Below are 19,257 nucleotides of genomic sequence, written 5' to 3'. Positions count from 1 at the left end.
TCAATTGATCACATGAACCCATCCATCCGGAAGTTCTGCACAACCAATGATGATTTATTACTCTTTAATGGTGGAGCCACAACTAATGATGGCCTTTTTAAATTCTTTCTAATGTTCAACCAATTATTGCTTCTTTTTTTCCTTTCTAACGATGCCATTTTTTTTAATAATTATTAATATTTACTTTATTAAAAATTTAATTATAACTAAATATTATAAAATCTTAACATAAGATGGTTTTTTTTAATTTAATTTAATTTAGTCTATTTATATTAGAATTTAAATTATTAATTTTATTTAAAATATTTAACACCATTTCATTAAATTAACTAATAATTAAGTTATATTTTAATAAAACGAATATATAAAATATTAAAATTATTATTTCTATATTATTAGCACATTTATCAAAAATCAAAGGAGCAAATTGAATTGTTTAATTGAGATTATCATTATTATATTGTTTTAAAATATTTAGATTACAAATTATTTTTTGATTTAAATGTTTTAAGATCTTAGGTGTTTAAGAAATTGTATCAAATATATATGTAGGACAAAATATATATATATATAATTTAGTATATCATTATTGTAATAATATTTTAAAAATTAATGAGTTTTTTTATGTATAGGTATTTTTATATGTATATAGTTAAACGACTTACTTATGTCATTTGTTATAATACACGCGAAACTCATCACATATAAGTGATTAGTTTTATATAATTTTGATTTATTTCATACGATTAGCTCTATTTTTCAAATATATTTTATAGAACTCGTCATCTCTATATTAGGAAGTTCACGTGTAGTGTAGCAAATGACTTAAATTTTAAAATAAATTTGAAATCACCCTATTTTGCTAATTAATTATTTTCTCTGCCTTTGCTTAATTTTACCTGTAGATTACTTTAGATTATATACATGCTTGTATAATTTTCATCATAAAAAATATCAGATGTTGAGAAAATACATTTGATGATTGATCAAATTGTTCATCTATATTTGTTTAAATTATGAGTTCTAAATCTATAAGGAACATTTCCTTTCTTTTTCTATAGTTATTTTCCCTTTTTCTCTTAAGCAGAATTATAATTAGATTTAAAATTTATTAAAAAGATATATGTTAATAATTTATCAAACCTACATTCTATGAAGAATTTAATAAAACAAAATTTTCCTAATAATTTTCAAAACACATTAATTTGGATTTTGGTTTATCAAATGAAAAAAAAAATCTTTTCAATTGAGAGAAAAACGAAGGCGATAAAATCCAACAGCATCGCTGACGAAAGTGGCAAAATTATCAATGTCGTGTTCTCGTGTCTGCTCCGGCCAATCCTCCTTGCATCTTTTTTTCTTCCTAACCTAGTAAGAATAATGGGTAAAAAATGCAAATGGTCACTCGATTATAGGATACTACTTTATTAAGTCTATTGACTATTAAAAATTATAAAATAATTCTTCGACTATACTATAAGGTATTGTTTTGTTGAGTCCCTCAACTATTAAAAGTTACAAAATGGTCACTTAATTATTCATTGTGCTCCAAAAGACGAATTTTGAGTTGAACGTTAACTTGTTGATTGTGATATGATAAAGTTTTGATTATAAAATCTCAAATGATTATCATATTCCAGTCTTCATATTAACATCAATCTTAAACAACCACCATTTTTTTAACAGAAAAGAACAAATCTGAAACATAATGAATATTCGTGTGATTATTTTATAACTTTTAATAGTCGAGAGATACAACAAAACAACACTCTACAGTTGAATGATATTTTATAAATTTTAATAGTCAAGAGACTTAATAAAATAATATCCTATAGTCGGAGTACCATTTATGTTCTTTATCCAATAATAATTCATGAGATTATAAAAATATAAAAAGTCAAAACCCAACCCCAAAGAATTATCTTATTTTTATCCTTTAAAAAACCCATATGTATGAAGAACAGATCGTTCTTTCATTGATGTGGTTCATCGATCAACATCACCAATTATATAATATAATATAATAAGGTATTCGAGTAGTAATTTCTGAAACTTTGACGATTGATAATTTAATTATTAAAATTTCTATTTTGAAGAGATAATTTTATAAGGGTAAAGTATATAAATAGTCATTCGACTATAGAGTGTTGTTTTATCGAGTCCTACGACTATTAAAAGTTATAAAATGTTTCTCTAACTATAAGACATTGTTTTTAAGTCCCCTGACTATTAAAAGTTACAAAATGGTCACCCAACTATTCATTGTGTTCTAAACTTGTCCATTTTCGATAAAAAATTGATGGCAATTTGAGTTGGATGTTAACCTGCTAACTGAGACATAATATAATATGATCCGAGAATCTAAAACGGTTATCATATCTCAATCAATATATTAACGTCTAGCTCAAACTATCATAAATTGTTTAACAAAAAAGGACAAATTTGTAACACAATGAATAATCAGGTGACCATTTTATAAGTTTTAATAGTAAGGAGAATTAAAAAAAGCAATGTCCTATAGTCAAAATACTATTTTGTAACTTTTAATAGTCGGAAGATTCAATAAAATAACATCTTATAGTAGGAGACCATCTATGTAATTTACCCATTTTATAATTAAAATTTTAATATTTTTAAGAAATGTGTAGGTAGAATCTTGTAAAAATTAGTATATTTTTATATGAAAATGAATTATATATATATATTTTTAAAAATCCTCTCATTGTGGGTCTCTAAATCTATAAGATTACTTACAAGTTAATGGATGCATCAAATGAATAGTATTGTCACTTGTGGCCGTTTTCATTTGAAGTAGGTGCTTTAGTTTCTCTGCCCATCGTTTTTCAGTAAAAAAAGAAGCTTTTTTTGTGAGAACATAAACAAGAGAAAGAAGAGTTGAGATATTATCCCTTGCGGCCATGGCAGCTCTTAGAATCTCCTCACTGCTTACTCGTTCACTCTCTGCTTCATCCTCTGTATCTTCTTCTCTGCTTTCATCTATAGGTGCTCGCTCTTGTCTTTAACCTTTATTTTTCTTCCTTCTACCCTTTTGTTTATTTGATTTGGTTCAAGTTTTGTTTTTTCTTTATTGCTTTAAAGTTTTTGTTTCATAAGCTTAGATATTCTCTTGAATGCCTCTTGGTTTTCGATTTAATATAGTAGTTTCTGACTTTCTGTTTGGTTGATGAGAAATTGAACAATAGAAAGGAAAATGCTGGTTGTTTTCGTCTCCTTGTGTTTTAGCCTTGTTGTGTGTGTTGTGGGAAAAGGTTCAAGCTCTGTCCTTGTATTAAATGCAATCATCTGAGAAAAATAGAGTAAGGGAACATAGCTTTTCACAAGTACCATGCTTATTGCTTCCTTTCAGCAATAAATACATTTGGTCTACTTTTCTCATCTTTCTAGCCGAGTTACAAAAGTTACCGACTCACTTTTTTTTAATTAATTTCCCCATTTTCTTCTCAGAAATTTGTATGTAGCGATAAATCTTCTTCCCCCCTTTTTTTTCCAGGGAAAATCACTGGCAGGAATGCAAGTGTGAGTAGGTTTAGCAATGCTGCGGCTCTGGATGATCTGGTCGTTCCTCCTGTTCAAATATCTTACACTCAGCATTTAATTGATGGCAAATTTGTAGATGCTGCATCAGGTAAAGAGATTTTTTAGCTTTAGTTTGCTTTTGTGCAACGAAACTGATGTTATTTGATGACATTGATCGAACAGGGAAAACATTCCCTACCTATGACCCTCGTACCGGAGAAGTGATTGCACGTGTTGCTGAAGGTGACGCCGAAGATATTAACCGAGCAGTAGCCGCTGCTTGCAAGGCGTTCAAGGGACCGTGGCCAAAAATGACTCCCTATGTAAGGATTTCAATTCGGGGTTGGCTTTACTATATGAAAAGATATCTGATTTGTTGATGTTTTCATTTCAGGAACGGTCACGGATTCTTTTGCGGTTTGCCGATTTGGTCGAGAAACATAGTGAGGAGCTCGCGGCATTGGAGACATGGAATAATGGAAAGCCTCACGAGCAGGCTGCTAAATCTGAATTGCCGTTGCTCGTACGGCTTTTTCACTACTATGCAGGTTGGACAGATAAGATCCATGGGCTAACAGTTCCGGCTGATGGACCTCACCACGTTCAGACATTGCATGAGCCAATAGGTGTTGCAGGACAGATTATTCCATGGAACTTTCCTCTTCTCATGTTTGCTTGGAAGGTTGGCCCTGCATTGGCATGTGGCAATACCATTGTCTTAAAGACTGCTGAGCAAACTCCTTTGACTGCTCTCTATGCGGCTAAGCTGTTCCAAGAGGTACTCAAAATAACGATCAGAAAGTAGATTTTGTTTGGAATTATGACCAGGAGTCGGGTAAAAATGTATGAACACCCCACGGTTTCTTGCTGGTTATGAAACTAGTCTTAAAACTCTTGGACAGAGATCATGCAAATGCTGAATGTGTTTTGAGATGTTTACGTTAAATTTATCTTAATCACTTCCACTTCAATATTGATCACCAAAATCATCATCTTGAAACCTACCCTGAATTCTTTATGATAGGCTGGTCTCCCTCCAGGTGTCTTGAATGTAGTTTCTGGCTATGGTCCTACAGCTGGTGCTACTCTTGCCAGCCACATGGATGTAGACAAGGTCTCAAAATTCCAGTCTTCGAATCTTCTGTTTTCAATATCATTTCTTAAGTACGTGATAATATAGCAGCATTTACTCTTAAGACTTAACCTTTATTCATAGAGGAACAGAAATGGCTAGCTACATAATGATGCCAGATTGCTACGGTCAAAATCATTCTACTCTTCATTGGCTTGTCTGGTCCTCGTTAAAATGCACACCTTAATTCTGTTTTTCAGTTATGCCTATGGTTCATGCCAAAAAAAGATTACGTATAAGGAATGCGAAGATGTCAAAGCAACAAGCTTCATTGGGCTATGGCTGAATGGTAACTGAATTGAGAGTTCAGACTGTTCTGTTTGAGGGAGTGACTAAAATAAATAGCCAAGCAAGAAGATGGATCTCTCACTTGTTCTGTAAAGAAAAAAACTACGATTTGACTCGGAAAAATAGCTTGCCTGCATTTAGAGTTCAATGTTCCCCTGGTCAATATCGAGTTCCATGGGTTGATGGGTTTGTACCCCATAAAACTATGAAGTTGCATTCTGTATGTGTAGACACCCGTTTTTGTCCGGGTCTTTTTTATTTTTGTTTATATTTTTTCTATTATTATTATTATAATTATTATTACTATTATTTTATTATTCTTATTATTAAATTACAAGTTACATTTTTGCAGGCCAATTATTGAGGCCCAGTACATCACAGACCCGATCCAGCAACCCTTCAACCTGAAGCCTGAAATTCGGACCCAAATCAGCCTAACTAAACCCTAAGTAGATTAGGGTTTCTACCCTAATCCCCTAATCATTCAACAGCCGCCGCGCGCCTGACCGTTTAGCTTCCCAGCCGAGCTTCACCCTCGCCCCCGCCGCCATTGGAGCCGATTAGAACACGTCCATCGAACAGTGATCACCTACAGTGACCGAGACTCCATCAGTCAGAACGAAAGCAGAATAAACCCAATAGAAAAATGAAAAGAAATCCATGTGATATCCCAATGCAATCTAACATGTCAATAACATCTATCAGCAACAAACAATCACAAAAAAAACACAGAGGCGACATAAAGCAGAGTAGAGAGAAATATTGGGGATTCATTCGGGGATTACATTCGAATGGGGGAGGGGGTGACAAAAAAAAAAAAAAAAAGCCAAGAGTTACATAGCCAAAGGAGAGAAAGAGAGAACCCTTACCTCGGTCGAAGGAAGCCATCGAGAACACCAAAGGTCGTCGGTGTCTTATTACTTCGAAAGGTAAACTTGTAGATCTGGGGGCCTAGAGTGGGTTTTAGACTAAGATGGTTGGGGATTTGGGTTGAGGAGAACGAGGGGGATTTTTTGAGATAGGTTGTTCCCTCCGGCCACCGTGCGTCGCCGTGGACTCCGCCGGCGGCAGCGGTTGGCACCTTCTCCGATGAGAGAGTTGGGAGAGTTCTCTCCAACTCTCTCTCTGGTTTTTGGTTGAAATGAAGAAATGAGGGAATATGAGAGATGAGCTCGGTTTTGGGGGGGTATGCCGAGCAAAACGCAGTCGTTTTGCCCCAATATCATCTGATTTTTTGAGTTACGGGATAACTACACTTTTAGTCCCTTGGGTTTTGTAATCCTATATTGAGGCATTTAATGAAGTTCCATTCCTTTGATTTTGAGCACTTACATTTCAGAGTTTATATTTAAGTCCCTAGTTCGTTTATTTTACCATATTTGTTTTTGTTTGATATTGGTCACCATATTTTAATTATTCTATTTTTATCACTGATTTAATGTTATGATATTTTCCCTGCTATTCGAGTGGCCATGATATTTATGTTTCTTACATTTAGTCACTGATCCTGTTATGTTTTATGTTCGAATTTGGAAGCAATATTTGTAAATCAATCACTTTAGTCACTAATTTACATTTTGATTATTTATGATTCAGCCTTCTTGTTTTTGTTTATTACTGTTTAGACCTTCAAATGTCTATTTTTATTATTTTAGTCCTATTATTACATGTTATATTATTATACTCATATTTTACTTTGGCCACAATGTTTGTATTAGTTTCATTTTAGTCACTGATTTTGTATGTTGTATATTTTGGCTGATGTTCGAATTTGACTCTAAGATTTGTAAATCTGTTCATTTTAGTCACTAGTTTGCATTCTGTTTAATTACTATTTTAGTCCCTACATTTCTGTTTTTTGCCATTTTAGTCTTTTAATTTTCTATTTTGCTGTTTTAGCCCTTTAATTTGTTATTACCATGTTAGTCATTGTAATTATTAAATACTTACTTTTTGACCATTATATTTTGGGTTGTAACATTCATTTGTATTTATTTCAATATGTATGTGCATATTTCGTGTTATGTAGTCATTTGTATCAAATGTAAATAAATATGCCTAACTCTATTTGTTGTAAATATTTTATTGTGCATTTTTTAATCATATTTATTTCCATTTCCTTAAGTATTAATGTTATCCGAATATTTCAAGAATGTATTTGTAGAACGGGTGTGGAGAGTATCACTTGACCGAAGTAGTACAATCTGATACAACGTTCAAACGAAATAAGACTTGAAATAAATTTAATTTATTTTACTGATTAAATCTCTTATGATTCAATGTGTTTTTATATGGCAATTTAATTTATGTAGAGGTCGATAGTTAATTTATATTCGTTTCAATTTTTTTAATCAATGTTGATGGAATATTCTTTTACTGATAAGAAATAGTCGAGTTAGCTTTCTCGATGGAGGATTACTAATTTCGAGATTTCTTTTCGGGTTAAAGAATTTTCTATAATTAATTAGTTCGAAGTGAATAAATCAATGTTCAATAAACGGATCACATTTTAACTTTATATTCTACTCATAAATTCCACCATTTACGACAAGGTGTAAGCGACACAGTACCAATTTTGGGCGTTGTAGGGGTGTTTATCCTTCCCCACACGTAACCGACTCCCGAATCCATTTTAATTGAATCTTCGGTAAACGCAGACTATTTTTGTCTTAAAAATGATTTTTCTTAAAATTGTTTTAAAAGACGTTTTTAGGTATTCGGCATACCTAACCCAAAGGTAGATGGTGACTCTATTCAATTTAATTCAAATTAATTTCAAATCACCAATTTTCAAATAAAAGTCATAATCGTTTTTTAAAATAATATTTAATTGTTTTACTTAAAAAATGGTTATGACAGCTTGGCAACTCTGCTGGGGACTTTTTTTTTAGAGAGTCAGGCTGTATGTCGTTTACATATTGTCATCTTGGTGGAAATTATGATTTCTAGTTTTAGTTAATTTATGATCCGTTTATTGAAATTTTTAATTGCTTCGTTTTTTTGTCGTACTAACATTTTATTTTTGGCTTTCAGCTTTGTCAGGATTTTATCATTTTTCCTTGTTTTGTTTTCCTTTTGAGTCGAAGGTAAGTATGTTCCTCCTCACACACATCACTCGCATTGGCATAACATAAGCTCTAGACACGAGCTTCGATCCAAATTAGTTGGGGTGAATGCTTTACTCTCGTAAGAATTTATTCTTCGTATGAGTTTTAGCAAATAACCCATGGGATACATACCTTATACCTTCGTAGGAATTTATTCCTCGTATGGGTATAAGGCAGTGAATCCCCTCGAATTGAACTCGGTCCGTTTGAAACCTGTAATGGGTAAGGATTGAGGGTCTGGCAGCCCAAGGGGGCACCGACATCAAGGACAATTCGAGTCCCTTTTTTCCGTTAGAGCCAAAACCAAGCATATAGTGAACCGTCGAACGATCACCCTAGGTATAGTCATACCGAACCTTTGTCTGTCAGTAGGTACCCAAACTAGGTGTACACAAAGGAGGAGTGTTTCTAAACCCTTATCTTTTGTTTTAATTTCGTAGAATTTGTTTTCTTTTTGAATAAAAGCATGCGAACTAGATACCATGCGGTTAGGACCAATTTTTTGAAATTATTCATTTTGGGTAGATAACATGTACGGGTAGGACTATTATCTATTTAAAGCATGCTCGGGTAGATATCATGATGGGTAGGTGTTGTATTCATCTTTTAATAACACTTTTATCTATATCGATTGTCTTACCTGTACTAACTAATTTCTTTTATTTTCTTTGTGTGCACTAACTTATTTATTTTCTGTTGTTTTTGTTTTTTTCATTCTTCTTTACATTGCATCATCATAACATAATGCGAAAATGTTGATCAGTAAGGGGATATTCGAGAGAAAATTTTCACAAGAAGAGATAAAAGTTTTCAACCAAGCAGTCGCGTACACAGACATGCACCGAAGGCTAAAAAGAAATGCACAGAGTACGAGAAGGAGACTTGCTCAAGACGATCGTGCAACGTTCGAGAATAAAATGATGAGCCACTGATCCGATGAGTGATCCAGCAGTCGATTTTTATCTACGATCGTTTCATCGCTATTTATCAAGGAGCGGCACAATGACTTCAGCATCGCCGGGTCATTAAAAGAGTCTGTTTACAAAACGCTTGAGGGGCATCATTTTCAAGGATGAAGATCCAAGATGAAGCAGCGACCCATTTCAGATTCAACATCTAAGAGAAGTCAAGTCTGTAAAGTGGACTGTCTTGTAATGTGAAAACTTTTATTTCTGGTGAAAATTGTTCTAAAATATTCATTGTCGGGATCAACATTTCTGCATTTGCATTTTCATCGTTGCATTTTGCATAACATTCATTTAAGCATGTTTACATGCATTAATCATACCTTGCTGGAAACTTTGAGGAAGCACTTCTAACTGTGCAATTGCATTCACACAATACTGAGAATGGATGCAAAATTTGAGGAATTAAAGAAAGAGCTGAACGAGAGTTTGCAAAAGATGCAAGTTGAGTGGGAGGTTAAAATGGAGCAGATGCAAAAGACCACCGTGGATCGTATCTTGCAAAACCAAAAAGACCTAGTTGACCAAATGGTAGCAAAGATGGCTGAGCTCAACCAAGAAAAAGGCAAAGAAAAGATTTCATTGACCCGTGAAACAGTTAAATGTGTGGAAGCACAGGCTAGTTCGCAACCAATTATCTCGCCCAACAGGATTCCTAGTCACCTAGCGACGAGAAGAGCCAAGAACGAGATCCTAGATAATTTGAAACAGTGGTGCAGAGAGACATTCCATGGAATGAGAGGACAAACCTCTCACAACGGGATGGATGCAACAGAACTAGTACTAGTTCCCGACTTGGTGCTCCCGCCCAAATTCAAGATGCCCGAGTTTGAAAAGTACAGGGGAACCAGTTGCCCCAATGCCCACCTCACGATGTTTATTCGAAGGATGACTGGATACACTAAAAATGATCGGATGTTGATGCACTGCTTCCAAAACAGTCTGACTGGACCTGCTTCTAGGTGGTATAACCAACTGAGTCGTGCTCAAGTCCGCTCTTGGAAAGATTTGGCTAGTACCTTTCTGAACCAATACAAGCACATAAATGATATGATCCCTGATCGAATAATGCTGCAGAATATGGAGATGAGGAGTGATGAGAGTTTCCGACAATATGCTCAACGATGGAGGGATGTCGCATCTCAAGTGCATCCACCAATGACTGAAAGAGAGTTCATCACTCTATTCATAGATACATTACAGTCTCCTTATATTGATTACATGATAGGGGTTGCCACTAAGAGTTTCTCTGACATCGTCATGTGTGGAGAAATGATTGAAAGGGCTATCAAGAATGGCCAGATATGTGGTACTAGCCATAGTGACATTGAGGAAAGAGCTGAGGTCAGTCTAGTGGATTTAGCTAGTCTGGGGACCGTGTCTCATAATGTTTTTCGTAAAAAGACATGCATCAATCCAATTCCGATGACATATGAGGAATTGCTCCCAGCTCTAATTGAGAACAACCTGGTGATTCTAGTTTAATCCAAACCAAGAACTGACCCATATCCTGAAGGCCATGATATTAATGCCATATGCAGCTATCACATTGGGATCTCAGGGCATACCACTGAGAATTGTAGGGCATTAAAGTGCAAGGTCCAAGATCTGATCGATTCAGGGACATTAACGTTCAATGTGTAATGGGGCATTCTGATCGGAAGTCGGTCGGGGCATCCATCAGGAGATTTTGTTGCATTCTCATGCATGCCATCTTGTTTGAATTTGTTTTTCTTTTGTTTTTCTTATGTTTAAATTTTTGTAAGTCACTTGACGTTCGAACATTGTAAATAAAATACTTCCTTTAAAAAAAATGATAATGAGCAAATTTTAATCTCGAATTCTTTGAATATCATTTTAATTAAAAGCATTTTAATAATTGAGGTTGTAAATCTTTGACAAATGACAAGATTGAACCCTGCAAAACAATGACCCCTTGATCCTAATCCAGAGGTACACCAGAATACATACCATTTTCTTGCAGGGACCGAGCTAGTTTTCTGTTCACATAAAGAGTCAATCAAAGGGTTTGGCATTCAGGTATGTGTTAGGAGCGGATAAAATTGGGCAACTAGCACATGAGATTGCAAAACTAATTGGTTATTATTTCTGTTTATGACGTTCAATGATGATCATAATCTTCTCAGATGGAATGGTCAAGTAGATGAATCTAGTTTAGGTCAGTTGCTTGGGAATTGAACTCTAACGATGAGATTTTCTGACCTTCAACAAACACCGAGACTATAACAGGTTCTCCTCAGCGAGCTTAAGAAATGGAATACGTAAACAAACAAACAAAAACATATATATGTATACAATAAAGCTGAGCTATTCTGCTAAAGCAATTGGTAATAGAGGAAACTCGAAAGCCCTGGCTTTATGAATAGAGTACATTCAAACCATGACATTGATCGGGTATTTGGCAATCCGGTGTATGCTCCACTGTGGTTGTCAAGTCGAAGACTTTGTGACGACATGAATCCTTCAGCTAGCCTGATAAAGGCAATTATAAAATATATATACAATAAAGCTGAATTCAGCTAGCCAAACAATGGCAAATTAAATCAAATTCACTAATATAAGGAGTTTCGGTGAATATGGACTATGGGAGTTGAGGAACACCTGTTATAGTCGAACTCACACGAACACTCAGAAATCTCATTTTTAGACCGATATTTTTGCACTACCTTGACTAGGTGAACCTACGAAGCCTGAACAAATGGAAGATTTCAGAGAACTGAAACAAAAGTGTTCTAAAGAGTTTAGCAAGTGACTATGCTAGTTGCGTCATTTTGTCCGCCCCCGATTAAAATGCCAAATCACGAAAAAGACATGTCACGATCTTCACGATGACCGAATCAATGAAACAAACCTTAGAATTTAGGTAGCCTACCTCAAAATCAACCTGTCGATCTTGATATTTGTCAAAGATTTGTAACTATCAATGATTAAAATAGTATTTGATTCTTTTGATATCCAATGAATTCATGTTTTATGATTTGCTTCAATTGTGAAAATTAGGAGGTAATATTTTTCAAAATTTTGAAAAAAAAAAAAATCAAATAAATTTCATATTGACATCTATCATAACATCCAAGATAGTTAGTCAAAAATGCATCATTCTGATCTTTTCAGGAAATAAGAGCTCGGAAATAACCAGATGTTTTCAACTTGAAAGAACAATGCAATCCACATATTTGGCTTCCTGAAGTCAACAATCAGATCCTCTGAAGACGTTTCCTCAACCTACAGGAACAAGAAGACTATCTATCATCTTTGAGGTTTTTTATTGAAGTAAAATTCAGTCTCTTGAGACATTTTTACTTTGAGATCCAAATTTTGAATTTGTTTCACATTAAACAAAGTTGATCTCATTTGAGATCGTATCTATTTCAAAACAAATTTCGTCTCGCTTGAGACATTTTTCCACAAATTTTGAGAATTTTAAAACAAATTGTGTTTCGCTTGAGACATTTTTCCTTTGAGATACAAATTTTGAATTTGATTCACTAAAAACAAAATTAATCTCACCTTAGATTCTTGTTTCTTTCAAAACAAATTTCGTCTCGCTTGAGACCTTTTCCCTTTGAGATCCAAATTTCGAATTTGTTTCACATTAAACAAAGTTGATCTCACTTGAGATCGTTTCCTCAAAAACAAACTTTGTCTCGCTTGAGACAATTTCACTAAAAACAAATTTTGTCTCATTTGAGACTATATCTTAAAGCAAATTTTGTCTCGCTTGAGACATCATTTTCTCTCATAATACAAATTTCAAGGTTGTTGTATTTAAAGCAAAATTAATATCACTTGAGATTTTCAAAGCTGATTTGTCTCGCAAGAGACATTTCCCCTCTTAACAAATCCTGAAATTGTTTCATTTGAAACAAAATAAACACTTTTGAAAACCACCCTTGAGATCATTTCCATATAAACAAAATTGACAATATTTGAATCTTTTAAAACGATTTTTTTTTTGTCTCTCTTGAGACAGTTTCTCTTGAAAAAAATCTTTGAGTTTGTTCCTTTAGAATAAAAATCTTGGAGTTTGTTCCTTTTGAATAAATATCTTTGAGTTGTTTCTTTTGAAAAATCTTTGAGTCTATTTATTTTGAAACAAAGTTTTGTCTCTCTTGAGACAGTTTCTCTTGAAAAAATCTTTGAGTTTGTTCCTTTGAATAAAAATCTTGGAGTCTGTTCCTTTTGAATAAATATCTTTGAGTTGTTTCTTTTGAAAATCTTTGAGTCTATTTATTTTGAAACAAAGTTTTGTCTCTCTTGAGACAATTTCGTGAAAAATCTTTGAGTCTGAAACAAAGTTTTGTCTCTCTTGAGACAATTTTGAAAAGAAAAAAATCTTTGAGATTGTTTCTTTTGAAAAAAATCTTTGAGTTTGTTTCTTTGGAAACAAAATTTTGTCTCTCTTAAGATAATTTCTTTTAAAACAAAAATCTTTGAGTTTGTTTCTTTGGAAACAAAATTTTGTCTCTCTTAAGATAATTTCTTTTGAAAAAAATCTTTGAATCTATTTCTCTTAAAATGAATTTTGTATCTCTTGAGACAGTTTCTCTTGAATTAAATCTTTGAATATGTTCATTTTGAAAATCTTTGAGTTTGTTTCTCTTAACAAAATCATCTTTGAGTCTATTTCTTTAAAAACAAATGTTGTCTCTCTTGAGACAGTTTCTAATGAAAAACTAACTTTTGAGATTGTTTCATTTGAAACAAATTTGGTCTCACTTAAGATGTGATTCATCTTTGAGTATGTTTCTTTTGAAACAAAATTTTATCTCTTAAAGACAATTTCTTTTGAAAAAAATCTTTGAGTTTGTTTCCTTTGAAACAAAATTTTGTCTCTCGAGACAACTTCTTTTGAAAATACCAATCTTTGAGATCGTTTAGACCATTTATTTTAAAACTACCCACCTTTGAGATTGTTTTTATTAAAACAAATTTTGACTCCCTTGAGGCAGTTTCTCTAGAAATACAAAATCTTTGAGTTTGTTTCAATTGAAATAAAACCATTTTTGAGTCGTTTCACTTGAAACATTTTCTCTTGAAACATTTTCTCTTAAAACAAGATCATCTTTGAGTTTGTTTCTCTGGAAACAATGTTTTATCCCTTAAAACAATTTCTTTTGAAAAAAATCATTGAATCTCTTTCTTTGGAAACAAAATTTTGTGTCTCTCGAGACAGTTTCTTTGAGAAAAATCTTCGAGTTTGTTTATTTGGAAAACAAAATTTACCATCTTTGAATTTGTTTCCCTTGAAACAAAACAAACATCTTTGAGATCAATTCCCTTTAAACGAATTTTGTCTCATTTGAGACAGTTTCCCTTTAAACGTCATCTTTGAGTCGTTTCCCTTAAAACGAATTTGGTCTCTTTTGAGACAGTTGCTTTTAAAAATATCATCTTTGAGTTTATTTTTCTTGAAACAAATCTTTGGGTTTGTTTCTTTTTAAACAAATCTTTAATTTGGTTTCTCTTGAAACCATAACTCCTAAAGATGGCCAGTCGTCCTCATCATGTAGGAACCGTGTCATCCCCAGACCAGATCTCTTCATCACGTATGAGCCGTGTCAACCATAGATAACCAGCCGTCCTCATCACGTAGGAACCGTGTTATCACCTTTAGATGGCCAGAACTCTTCATCACGTATGAGCCGTGTCATTCCCCAGACCAGATCTCTTCATCACGTAGGAGCTGTGTCAACTGTAGATAACCAGCCGTCCTCATCACGTAGGAACCGTGTTATCACCTTAAGATGGCCAAGAACTCTTCATCACGTATGAGCAGTGTCAACCCTTGACCAGATTTCCTCATCACGTAGGAACCATGTCACCCTTAGACGACCCGAACTCTTCATCACGTATGAGCAGTGTCGTCCCCAACAACCAACATTATCCAATTTCTAGGTTTGAAAGGGAGAGAACCAGACAAAAACGTGATGTCTTTTCATCTTTGCCCTATTCTTGTTAACACAAGAATGTGCAGGGGCAGCTGTAGACACCCGTTTTTGTCCGGGTCTTTTTTATTTTTGTTTATATTTTTTCTATTATTATTATAATTATTATTACTATTATTTTATTATTCTTATTATTAAATTACAAGTTACATTTTTGCAGGCCAATTATTGAGGCCCAGTACATCACAGACCTGATCCAGCAACCCTTCAACCTGAAGCCCGAAATTCGGACCCAAATCAGCCTAACTAAACCCTAAGTAGATTAGGGTTTCTACCCTAATCCCCTAATCATTCAACAGCCGCCGCGCGCCTGACCGTTTAGCTTCCCAGCCGAGCTTCACCCTCGCCCCCGCCACCATTGGAGCCGATTAGAACACGTCCATCGAACAGTGATCACCTACAGTGACCGAGACTCCATCAGTCAGAATGAAAGCAGAATAAACCCAATAGAAAAATGAAAAGAAATCCATGTGATATCCCAATGCAATCTAACATGTCAATAACATCTATCAGCAACAAACAATCACAAAAAAAACACAGAGGCGACATAAAGCAGAGTAGAGAGAAATATTGGGGATTCATTCGGGGATTACATTCGAATGGGGGAGGGGGTGACAAAAAAAAAAAAAGCCAAGAGTTACATAGCCAAAGGAGAGAAAGAGAGAACCCTTACCTCGGTCGGAGGAAGCCATCGAGAACACCAAAGGTCGTCGGTGTCTTATTACTTCGAAAGGTAAACTTGTAGATCTGGGGGCCTAGAGTGGGTTTTAGACTAAGATGGTTGGGGATTTGGGTTGAGGAGAACGAGGGGGATTTTTTGAGATAGGTTGTTCCCTCCGGCCACCGTGCGTCGCCGTGGACTCCGCCGGCGGCAACGGTTGGCACCTTCTCCGATGAGAGAGTTGGGAGAGTTCTCTCCAACTCTCTCTCTCTGGTTTTTGGTTGAAATGAAGAAATGAGGGAATATGAGAGATGAGCTCGGTTTTGGGGGGGTATGCCGAGCAAAACGCAGTCGTTTTGCCCCAATATCATCTGATTTTTCGAGTTACGGGATAACTACACTTTTAGTCCCTTGGGTTTTGTAATCCTATATTGAGGCATTTAATGAAGTTCCATTCCTTTGATTTTGAGCACTTACATTTCAGAGTTTATATTTAAAGTCCCTAGTTCGTTTATTTTACCATATTTGTTTTTGTTTGATATTGGTCACCATATTTTTAATTATTCTATTTTTATCACTGATTTAATGTTATGAATATTTTCCCTGCTATTCGAGTGGCCATGATATTTATGTTTCTTACATTTTAGTCACTGATCCTGTGTTATGTTTTTATGTTCGAATTTGGAAGCAATATTTGTAAATCAATCACTTTAGTCACTAATTTACATTTTGATTATTTATGATTCAGCCTTCTTGTTTTTGTTTATTACTGTTTAGACCTTCAAATGTCTATTTTTATTATTTTAGTCCTATTATTACATGTTATATTATTATACTCATATTTTACTTTGGCCACAATGTTTGTATTAGTTTCATTTTAGTCACTGATTTTGTATGTTGTATATTTTTGGCTGATGTTCGAATTTGACTCTAAGATTTGTAAATCTGTTCATTTTAGTCACTAGTTTGCATTCTGTTTAATTACTATTTTAGTCCCTACATTTCTGTTTTTTTTGCCATTTTAGTCTTTTAATTTTCTATTTTGCTGTTTTAGCCCTTTAATTTGTTATTACCATGTTAGTCATTGTAATTATTAAATACTTACTTTTTGACCATTATATTTTGGGTTGTAATATTCATTTGTATTTATTTCAATATGTATGTGCATATTTCGTGTTATGTAGTCATTTGTATCAAATGTAAATAAATATGCCTAACTCTATTGTTGTAAATATTTTATTGTGCATTTTTAATCATATTTATTTCCATTTCCTTAAGTATTAATGTTATCCGAATATTTCAAGAATGTATTTGTAGAACGGGTGTGGAGAGTATCACTTGACCGAAGTAGTACAATCTGATACAACGTTCAAACGAAATAAGACTTGAAATAAATTTAATTTATTTTACTGATTAAATCTCTTATGATTCAATGTGTTTTTATATGGCAATTTAATTTATGTAGAGGTCGATAGTTAATTTATATTCGTTTCAATTTTTTAATCAATGTTGATGGAATATTCTTTTACTGATAAGAAATAGTCGAGTTAGCTTTCTCGATGGAGGATTACTAATTTCGAGATTTCTTTTCGGGTTAAAGAATTTTCTATAATTAATTAGTTCGAAGTGAATAAATCAATGTTCAATAAACGGATCACATTTTAACTTTATATTCTACTCATAAATTCCACCATTTACGACAAGGTGTAAGCGACACAGTACCAATTTTGGGCGTTGTAGGGGTGTTTATCCTTCCCCACACGTAACCGACTCCCGAATCCATTTTAATTGAATCTTCGGTAAACGCAGACTATTTTTGTCTTAAAAATGATTTTTCTTAAAATTGTTTTAAAAGACGTTTTTAGGTATTCGGCCTACCTAACCCAAAGGTCGATGGTGACTCTATTCAATTTAATTCAAATTAATTTCAAATCACCAATTTTCAAATAAAAGTCATAATCGTTTTTTAAAATAATATTTAATTGTTTTACTTAAAAAATGGTTATGACAGTATGTACTTCGAAATACCAATGTATCCATTAAAACTTTGTCTGCAGGTTGCATTTACAGGATCAACTGATACTGGTAAGGTTGTGCTTGAATTGGCTGCAAGAAGCAATCTTAAGCCAGTAACGTTAGAGCTCGGAGGAAAATCACCATTCATAGTATGCGAAGATGCTGATGTTGACCAAGCTGTGGAGCTTGCCCATTCTGCCTTGTTCTTTAATCAGGTTTTATTGGCTATGAAATTTAGGATGTTTGACACACCTTAGAGAGTTCTGTAATGTTTTTTCTCTTCAGGGGCAATGCTGCTGCGCTGGGTCTCGCACTTACGTTCACGAACGTATATACGAGGAGTTCATAGGGAAAGCAAAGGCACGTGCACTGAGACGTATTGTTGGTGATCCCTTCAAGAATGGTGTTGAGCAAGGTCCTCAGGTAATATACCTAACCCCCTCTTTCTTCTTCCCTTGATCGATATTTAACAAAACATATGAAGCACTTGAGCGGATGTCTCTCTATTCATCTCACAAAAATATCAGATTGACACGGAGCAGTTCGAGAAAGTTCTAAGGTACATAAGATCAGGAAAGGAAAGCAAGGCAACCCTTGAATGTGGAGGTGACAGACTTGGAACAAAAGGATACTTTATCCAGCCAACTGTTTTCTCAAATGTTACGGTAATAACCATCATTCGTCGGAAATAATTTGATATTTAACATATCGCCTAACATCATCATTGCATTGTTATCAACTAGGATGATATGCTGATAGCATAGGATGAAATCTTCGGGCCAGTGCAATCTATCCTTAAGTTCAAGTAAGTATTGATTGGCCTCGGCTCTAAATAGATGAAATATTTTGCAGCTCATATGAATCATGCTTCATTCGTGCCAGGGATATTGATGAAGTGCTCAGAAGGGCGAACACAACCCGATACGGTCTAGCAGCAGGAGTGTTCACCCAAAATATAGATACAGCAAACACGTTGACGAGGGCGTTGAGGGTGGGGACAGTTTGGATTAATTGCTTCGATGTGTTTGATGCTGCAATTCCTTTCGGTGGGTACAAGATGAGTGGCATTGGAAGGGAGAAAGGGATATACAGTCTTCATAACTATTTGCAGGTGAAGGCTGTGGTTACTCCTTTGAAGAACCCCGCATGGTTGTAATTTTCCCTTTGCCTTGTTTCGTTTGGAACATAATAAAAGCTGTATTAGCACACACCTGTGACTGTTCCAGTTATGCTACCAAGTGTTACAGGATCAAACAAAATCATTGTCTTCTCTTTTATTGCTCAAAGGTTGCGTTGTCAATAATTGGATCCCCAAGCCATTATGTTCATTGTCTTCCTTTTTATTTGTTTTCACTATAACTTGTTTTTGATCAACCTTTTTATTTGTTTTCTGATATCATTGAAAATTTTGTTATCAATATATAGGCTCTTTAAAATTTTGCTTGATTTGTGGTCGTTAAGAAAATTTTGTTGTTCGATTAGTTGCTTGTTAAAATTTTACTTGACTCGTGCTTATTAAGAAAATTTATTGCTCGACTAGTTGGTCATTAAGTTCATTGAATTTTTTATTTTATTTTTTAAC

General features: G+C 34.2%; 1 protein-coding gene across 2 annotated transcripts; it reads left to right on the top strand.

The window, feature by feature from the left end:
- Positions 1–3,677: 3,677 nt before the first annotated feature.
- On the top strand, positions 3,678–18,856 carry LOC120200894 (benzaldehyde dehydrogenase, mitochondrial-like). 2 transcript variants are annotated; one of them, XM_039201626.1, is made up of 8 exons: positions 3,678–3,860; positions 3,932–4,315; positions 4,562–4,651; positions 17,717–17,890; positions 17,961–18,098; positions 18,203–18,340; positions 18,419–18,480; positions 18,558–18,856. In XM_039201626.1, the coding sequence occupies exons 1-7, from the start codon at positions 3,693–3,695 to the stop codon at positions 18,437–18,439; spliced, it is 1,113 nt and encodes a 370-aa protein (XP_039057557.1). In that variant the 5' UTR covers positions 3,678–3,692; the 3' UTR covers positions 18,440–18,480; positions 18,558–18,856. The 2 variants fall into 2 exon arrangements, with proteins under 2 accessions (XP_039057557.1, XP_039057556.1); XM_039201625.1 differs by having other exon boundaries at positions 18,419–18,856.
- Positions 18,857–19,257: the final 401 nt, after the last annotated feature.

The sequence above is a fragment of the Hibiscus syriacus genome, unplaced genomic scaffold, assembly GCF_006381635.1.
Source record: "Hibiscus syriacus cultivar Baekdansim isolate YM2019G1 unplaced genomic scaffold, ASM638163v2 tig00006613_pilon, whole genome shotgun sequence".
Lineage (NCBI taxonomy): Eukaryota > Viridiplantae > Streptophyta > Magnoliopsida > Malvales > Malvaceae > Hibiscus > Hibiscus syriacus.
Note: the sequence above shows the minus strand (reverse complement) of the source record. Positions and strands in the feature narration are given on the sequence as shown.